Below are 9,090 nucleotides of genomic sequence, written 5' to 3' on the forward strand. Positions count from 1 at the left end.
GACGACGGGGTCGTTTTCGGGACATTGACTTTATTGCACCCCATAGTACAAACCAGAATAGCTAGAGAGAAAGCGCGATTGTCCCGAAATCGTCTGTACCCGCTCTCTCGTTTGAGCCCATTTAGCGCCACCAAATGTTTCATATTTTGAGGTCAGCCATCTTTGTTTACATTGATGTCGGTTAAAATGTGATGTCGGTAGCAGTGGGATTTTGTCGGGATTTTTTGGGTATAAAGCTTTACACCAGAGAGTCGAAAAAAATCACAGTAAGAGGCCTTTATGTGTACTTCCATTTGGTAAAAAGATTTTTGCCGAACAATTTGTTGTTTACTGCTGACGCCAGTTTTCCCAACTGTCACTAAATCGTCCCATCCGTCCATGTTTTCCAGTTTAAGTTGTCTTTCATAAACCAAGACACTTGAAAGTAAAGAGCAGAAATAGGAACATAAACTAATATGTTTTGAGTATGTGTAACTCTGTTTATATAAATTTATATATAGTGATGTTTAATTAGTTAAAAAATGTCTTTTCCTCTAAACCTGATAATATTTTGATCAAGTTTTGCTTCCGATATTGACTGGCTGGAAAGTGACCCAGAATCATCACGAGAACTGCCTGCATGGAAAGACCGTGAGTATGAATCGGAAACAGTGCGATCACCAATTGAATATTTCAAATATTTTTTTGACTCGGATGTAATGCATCAAATAGTTGCGGAAACCAATATCTATGCGAGCCAAAGCGATCCCTCCAAACAACTAAACCTTACAATTCCAGAAATGGAGAAGTTTCTTGGTTGTGTCGTTTACATGTCTATTTTTCGTCTACCGAGTCAACGTATGTTTTGGGCTGTGGAAACAAAGGTTAACTGCGTTGCAAATGTAATGACCCGTGATCGATGGGAAAGCATAAAAAAAAGATGCTCCATTTCAATAACAACGATTTACTTCATGGCAATTCTGATGTTCAACAAGATCGATTGTTCAAAATCAGACCCCCGTTAGAAATGCTTAAAGCAAAATTCAAACCACTGCATCAAGAGCAAGTTTTATGTATCGACGAGCAGATGGTTCCGTTTACTGAGAGATCAGTGCTGAAACAATATCTTCCCAAAAAGCCCCACAAATGGGGGTATAAAATCTTTATGTTAAGTGGAAAAGATGGTTTGGTACACAACTTTGAAATATATACAGGAAAGATACATCATGTGTCTGGTTACCCTGATCTCGGAGCTAGTGCTAACATAGTCATCAAACTGACTGATAATGTGGAGAATGATGTAAATCACATACTCTGTTTTGACAATTGGTTTACGTCCATATATTTGATGTCCGTTCTCGCCAAAAGGAAGATCTATTGTATAGGGACGGCGAGACAAAATCGGTTATTAGGATGCGAGCTGGAATCTGACAAAAATTTGAAAAAAGAGAGGACGGGGATGTTTTTAGGAATAGACGTCATGTGCTGAGGACACTGAAATAAGAGTTGTGAAGTGGCATGCTAAACGAAGTGTAACTATTGCCAGTTCGTTTGCCAGCGCCATGCCGACATCAGAAGTTCGAAGATGAAACAACGTCACGAAACAGCACATAATGGTGAATCGTTATTTTATGGTTAATTTTTATAACCATAGCATGGGAGGCGTAGACTTGTTAGATGCGCCTATAGCCTACTATAGAATACGCAATCGGTCCAAAAAAGTACTACCCGAGGATCTTCTTCAACCTGGTTGATTTGGCTTTTGTAAACAGCTGGATCCTATACAGAAGAGATTGTGAGTCCCTGGGAGTTGCGAGTAACAAGCAGCGAGATCTTTTATCGTTTCGAAGTTCTGTGGCAGAATCTTTTTGCAAGCTTAGGAAAACATCCACTCCACTCAAGCGAGGCAGGCCATTGTTTACTACCCCACCACGAATCAGAAGCACAGCTACTCCACACCCCAATAATGAGGTTAGAACCGACGCCACTGGCCATTGGTAGAAGCTAAGAGACAGCGATGTCGTTTCCCTGGGTGTGATAGCAAGTCGGTAATCAGATGTACCAAATGCGGAGTATATTTATGCCTGGACAAAGCCAAAAAGTGCTTTGCGTGGTACCATGGCGTATATTAATGACCAACAGTACGGTCTACTGACCATTTTCGGTCGTCCGGTTTCGTTTATTTTGAATTGAATTTGTTATATTTCCATTTGTATCAGTCGCAATACGTGTGAGTATCGACACAATAAATTCATCACGTGGACGAGTGTATCGATTTCGTGACAAAAAATTTTCTCCCAAGTGGGGGGTAAGATAAAAAAAACAAGTATAAATTCGTATTCTACGGCCTTGAATTAGCAAATAACCGAAGCGGCGATTTTTTTCTCTCAGCGGATCATAATTCCGGCATTAAGTGGTTAAACTGTACTTATGCAAGTGCAGCAACTTCAAATTCTGAATGCTATAATATAGTGGAAGGTGCATATAGCTTTGTATATATTTAATTTTGTAGATTTTAATTTATCGTCACATTGTGTTTTATGACTATCACTAGAAGGTATAAAAATTTTAATCAAAAAATCTGATGAAATAAATTTCTACATCTGAAGGGAAATTTTCCATATTTTGGAATCAAATCGAACATCGTCGTCGATAGGATGCTCCGAAGCTCTAACTAGTTATTTTGATTGGTCTGGTTTGCCAAAAGTTTTTATTGTTTTGGACAAGGGTTAGGTTAGTTTTATCTCAACATCAACATGCAATAACAAAACAAATATACAAACCGTCAGACAGCAAAATTACTCTCGTCCCAACTGGATATACTCCGCCACAAAATAATGCAGACAGGACCCTGAGGAGATCATCAATTCGCGAGAGCTATCAGTACGCTTGGCATCTCGCTATAATGTTCTAGCAATTGGTAGGGTTTTCATTTTCGCGCCAATTTAGATTTGCTGAATCTGATTGAAAAACTAAAAATAAACAAACTGTATGGATGGAACAATAAGGATTAATTGAAAATAGTGGATAATCATATGGAACAACTAAAATCTTCGTTCTTTTTCATATGTAATTGTGTATATTATGTATCTATCATTATCATCTTCGTTTATTTATACCGTGTTTTCCCCAAAATAAGACATAGCCTAAATTTTAAAAATGATTTTGATATAAGCCCACCCCTTAAAATAAGACCTAGTCGATAGCTCGACATGAAGCTGTAGGTGCAAAAATTCGTCAGAAAATTCACTAAATGAGATCATTACTGAAATTTATGAATTTAGTGTCTTGCAAGACATTCCAGAGAATGATAATTTAATCCTTGTTTAGTAGGTTTTTTTTAATTAAATAAAAACGTGTTATAAGTAAATGGATAAAGCTTTTCATATTTAGTAAATTTGAAAATCTCGCAATTCTCTACTTTGTGTAATTTTGATAAATGAAAATTAAAGACTTCTTTCAAAAATAGGCCCTATTGTAGTTTTTCGAGAGAAAATTGAAATTAGACCCTGCCTTTTTGGGGGGAAACACGTTATGTCACAGAACTCTTAATTTCCCACGGTGAAACCATAAAAAATACCATAGGACAGCAGTTCCAAAAGGGTGTGAGCAAAGGTTGTATATACCAAGTTTTGGGTGCGAGTTGCTAAGTGCACCGCGAAAATGAACAAAATTGTGTTAAACATTCCTAAAATAAGATTGAATGTTTTAGATATTGTGTTTATTTTATGGTTTCTGCTGTACAGTATATATGAATCAATGAATTAATTTCACCTTTCTATGTCGTTTCCTTTTCTATTGCGTACTGTTTGGCTTTATTGAAACGTAACAATAGACTGAATAGAGGTAAACACTACTTGCTGGTGTTCGCGGTATTTATCGGATGAACCGAGTTTACCGAGCATGAATAATATTTATAGCATTTCAAAGGAAAATCAGGCAGAGATGAGGAAGAAGAGTTGACCTCTTGTTTGTACTCTGTATTCCATGGGGCTACATGTTTAAAAACGGCAAAAGGCATACAGTACCGTAAATGTATACACATTAACCCTACCCAACCGGTCGGTCGGTGGGATTCCCCCCCCCCCTCCCCGATAATTTGGCGCCGCGCGAACAAAAAGTGCATAAATGACTAATAAAGCATGATAGCTTTGTTGAAAATGTAAACTGACGCATAAAATCAAACATACCAGTAGCCTAAGCCCTAAATGTTACCGAATTCTAAATAATTCGACATACTACTGGTACCAGTAATTGTGGTACAGCGGTACTCATATTGTACCTCACACGTAATGATCAACTTATCATTATCTAATATTATTTTTGTGTTGAATCAATGACATTAATGATTGAATCAATGAGTATATATGCTCATTATTTGAATGAAAGGTCTTCTCATTTTACGTATTGTTTACTGCGTATTACGTCATATTTTGACCCGTGGCCAAGTCTTCCTGGATGCCAGTTTTTTTCTGTTGTAAAAACCGTTATAAGGTTCTATATGAAAGGGTAGATTACCATAAAGTTAAGGAGTTTTTATTTATTCCAATTTCACTATAAATATATTAATATTATTGAACATAATTGTTCAGCATCGGAATTGAACGCGTAGACTTTTGGTTCAAAATGGTTTAATGTGGCAACGGGGCTATCTCTATTTTTCCCTTTCATCATCCGATTTGGGTTTAGTCGCTCCTCGGTTCGGTATCTGTTCCTGTTATCCAGTTTTCAGTTTCTCTTCGATCTTTAGAGGGTGATGTCGTTACCGTATTCGGCTCGCCTTGATGGATTTCAGAGTCTGAGTGTTGTCAACTTTCAAACAATAGGCAACTTTAACAATAATTGAACATAGGCCAATCCTAAATTGCCTGTCTTCACGAGTTTACCGTACCGGTATATCTGTAAATTCAGACATTGCCCAGGTTTATTTGACGTGAATGTACGGTACCGGTACTAGTCTACAGTCCGACTGCACGCCACTACTGTATTAGTACCGGTATATATCTTAGTGCCATACTACTGTACTAGCTGTATGGGTAAAATAATCAGTGCGCAGCGTGCACTCAAGTTCTATCTGATATTTTTCTTTTACTGGTGTGACCCAAGGTAGGTACTGTATTAGGATACTTATTTTTAGTATCTCCTGTTTTAAACTGTTGTGGGAATCGGATTAATAATATACCTAGAACCCAGAACGTCTTGTCCATATTTGTTGGGAAAATGTTATATGTTAAATAAACGAACCACGACTATATTTCTCACGCGTTATCGTCCACTTATCCCTCGTAGCTCTGCGAAATTACACTAAAATGCAGCCACTAATATAAAAGTTACGACCGAAAACCTGACCGAAGAAAAAAAACGAACCATTTTACCATGTCGCCAACTACTCATTGTTCCTTTAAAAAAGCTTAAAAATCTATACAAATATAAGAGATAAAGAGATGAAACTTGGCAGGTGAGTAGAGTTGTGTTTCTTTTAACCATCTTTAAAGTTTCACGTTTCTACATTCAAAGGAGGGGGAGTAGGGGGGTGCGCATTTCCAATATGTCAATAATATCTTTGTCAACTAATTTGCGACCACCGTGTTTTTGTCTGTTTAATTGCTGTGACGCGGTGCTTTGTTTATAATTTGGAGAATTTTGTTCGAAATAACCGTGTTCTTAAAATATATGACGGTCAGAAATGCAATTAGAAGCCTATTTTTTCACGCATGGCTGCGTATGCGCTAGTCTCGACGCAGCAGAAACGATGTTCAAGGCTTAAAATTCGTGATCGCACACTGGTCGTTCGGTCGCAAATACGTCTTCAGAGTGTCGTACTTCGGTGCTTTGTATAGCTTTAACCCCTGGTCGTAGAAAGTTAATTCGAAGTTCAGCGTGTAGAATAAATGCCAATGCAACCTACTGTGAAAAAATTAACGGGTTAGAAATATTGGTTTTTGTTTTATAGCGGTTTGAATGAATGTTTTAAAAATTAGGTTAGAATACTGATCTTGAACATATTTTTTCTTGGATAGATTGTGCACTATGAGCCATGCACGCCCCCACCCCCGCTAGTAGAAACGGGAATCGTATTCTGGCCTGTTCTAGCAATTCATCGGCCAAACTGGCTCAATCAATTTGAGTATTTTCTTTGCCAAATTTTTTATTAAAATTAATTATTAAAATTTTTAATATTACATGGTAATTATAAAGAAAAATATCAATCGAATATTAGTGGATGTTCCGATATGTTAAATATAAAATATGACAGTATATTGGCACAAAATCCTGGGCACGTAACTCAATGTATCAGTTTTATACGATAAGTAGGCTAAACATTTATTTATTTTACCACCAACAGTGGCCAAATCCTATTAGTATTCTAATTGAACATCGAGATTACTAGCGCCAGTGACCAATGCATCTGAATCAATTAACGCATTTGGATCCCAAACATCTACTTAATATATATATATGTGTGATATTTCTCTTTTTTAAACCGAAATAATGTGAACTATTAATAATGCTCAAGGACTATTGTTTTAAACCGTCTGTCCTGCACACTTGAGGTAATAATTACATAGTATCGGTATCCGCAATATTGGTGTATCGATATCAGCGACAAAAGTGGTATCGGTACATCTCTAGTTGACACCAGATATTAGTGCGCCAATTTTTTTATATTTTGTGGTATTACGCTATACTGTTTGTTCTCAACCAGCAGTACGATAATAATTAAGGATAGTTGATTGATGCTAATAATTCTTTTGCAAATCTTTTCAGTTTATAGGCAACATATCTAACTTTCATAATTTAGGAAGATTTCTTCACTCATTGCATTAAGTATGGATACTTCTGCCTTCACGATAGTAGTTCGAACCCCGAATAGTAAAGATATGAGTATTCAGTTGAATTCCAGCTCGACAATTCATGAACTGAAACGAAAAATCCAATGTGATCATCCAGGGTCCCCGAAAATTGATCGCCAGAGGTTGATTTATAATGGAAGAATGCTAATTGACCATCATAAGATTGATACTGTGATAAAAGAGAGCAACACCGTCATTCATCTGGTCTATTCTGTGGATGAAACAAATAAAATTTCAACGAGTACTGAATTGCCTTCACCGCCACCTCCAGAGATACGTCAGAGAATTCATTCAAATCCCGTGGAAAACCAAGCTACGCATCCATACCATGGAAACACCCACCAGACACATCATGCTTATGCAGCGTGGATGCAACACTATCACCAGCAATATAATTACTACATGCAGTTTTATGCTGGACAGAACCACCCAATGCATGCCAGACCAGCTCAAGATCCGGGAACCTTGCCTGATGTGAATCCAGATAACGCTCAACCACAGGTTGCTGCTCCTGCCCAAGAACCTGCTGAAATCAGGGATGCGCAAGGGCGTCCCATGATTGCAGATGATGATAATGGTCAAGACTGGTTAGATGTTATGTTTGCATTCACAAGGTTCGGTCTCATGTTGAGCATCATCTATTTCTATTCGTCGACGTACAGATTTATTATAGCAGTCTCTCTACTGCTTGTCATTTATTTATACCAAGCTGGAGTGTTTCGTGTCAACCGAAGGCCTCGCGTACCACAAAATGCTGATCCTAACAATGCCGAACAACAGCAACGTGATGATAATAATAATAACAGTGGTGAATCAGGAGATGATGAACAAAATACCTCTGAACAAGATAATACCCCTCCCCCACCACCAAGTATTTTTGCCACCGCTTTTTGCTTCATTCGTTCATTTTTCTCTTCACTGGTTCCTACTGAAGCACCTGGCGTTGTAAATTAGTCTTACCTGGTCATTTTTATGTTCATTTCTTTAATCTTCGCTTCACATGTTTTGTTCATTTTATTTTGCGGTTGCTGTTAGATAGTATTAAATGAGGCAATTGTTCATTAGTTTTCCTATTTTTTTCATTATGTTTTTCTTTAGTCATGACAAATTTATAAGTATATGTGGGCAATATTAGCCACATATGATTTGACAACACAGGACATTGCCATTTCCAGCTTTTCTAAATGCGACATATAATAATTTTATCTCTCATTGATTAGAAATTGATCTCTGCCGTTAACTCGTCATGGATGGAATATGGCTTAGCGTGTAGGGTTTCGACGAAATGGCATTTTGTAGAAATTTTTTGGAACCAATTTTAAAGCATGGTGCTTTAAAAGGCAAATGTTATTTGTTGGTACATTCTGGGTTTGAGATAACTTCATGCAAATTTTGAATTTATAGAAAGCATTTGAAGTAGGTTTAGTGGTGAAATTATTGGTATGTGGAAGGTTATCCCCCTAATTAATACCATACTGATCCATATTCGGATATTTTGCAATTGTATGTACTAAGAGTTCAGAATTATTCAGTCAATATAAATCATATCAACTTTATAATTATGTTATAAGATATAAGCTTGTACATATGTCTGTAAAATATTATTATTTGTTTGACCAGCGTTAGCTGGAGAATTGAAATATATATGCCTGTAATAAGGTTGGCAATGAAAATAAAGAAATTGTAAAATTTGTTTCTATTGCAGTATTTTATTTATTGACGGTTTTGATTCAATTTCTCATGTGGCCTACAAAACATATATTTTAAAATTACTGTCATCAAAGAATCATTCATTTCTCCCTCACAAGATCTCCCTCTCAATAGCCAGGGTTCTGAACTTTTGCACAGAACCCTGCTATATTATTTTTTCACCTATAAAAGCAGTAAAAAACACCTCTGTTAGTTTCCCGATTAGTTAGCTCTTCGTTCCGCTCGTCATATTCATGCATTAAAATTTTTTCTTGCGAAGTTGGCCGCTAAGTAAATTATAAATACAGAGCGGACATGTTACATAGTGAATGGAAGGAAGCGATGCTCATTTGCGTTTCAAAACGAGGCGTCGTGTTGTGGTTGTATAAAAGCAATTTGTTAACCGAAATATTGACCTTAAAAAACAGCCCCACCGCAAAAACGAATGCGGGTGGATAAATATATATATTATTGATTAAAGAATTCACATCATAGACGTTGTACTATTCAATTCATTGTGTTCGTGTGCAGCAAGACTTTTGAATTGAATAGAATATCCATTTACACT

General features: G+C 36.9%; 1 protein-coding gene across 1 annotated transcript; it reads left to right on the forward strand.

Annotated features, from left to right (window-relative positions):
• Positions 1-6,726: 6,726 nt before the first annotated feature.
• On the forward strand, positions 6,727-8,526 carry LOC120339637 (homocysteine-responsive endoplasmic reticulum-resident ubiquitin-like domain member 2 protein). The gene has a single exon (XM_039407802.2). It carries the CDS (start codon positions 6,810-6,812, stop codon positions 7,785-7,787), a length of 978 nt encoding a protein of 325 aa, XP_039263736.2. The 5' UTR covers positions 6,727-6,809; the 3' UTR covers positions 7,788-8,526.
• The last annotated feature ends 564 nt before the right edge of the window (positions 8,527-9,090 follow it).

The sequence above is a fragment of the Styela clava genome, chromosome 9, assembly GCF_964204865.1.
Source record: "Styela clava chromosome 9, kaStyClav1.hap1.2, whole genome shotgun sequence".
In the NCBI taxonomy this organism is placed as follows: domain Eukaryota; kingdom Metazoa; phylum Chordata; class Ascidiacea; order Stolidobranchia; family Styelidae; genus Styela; species Styela clava.

Excerpts from the sequence above, each read along its gene's own strand:
- LOC120339637 (XM_039407802.2), top strand. The coding sequence starts at position 6,810 with ATGGATACTTCTGCCTTCACGATAGTAGTTCGAACCCCGAATAGTAAA.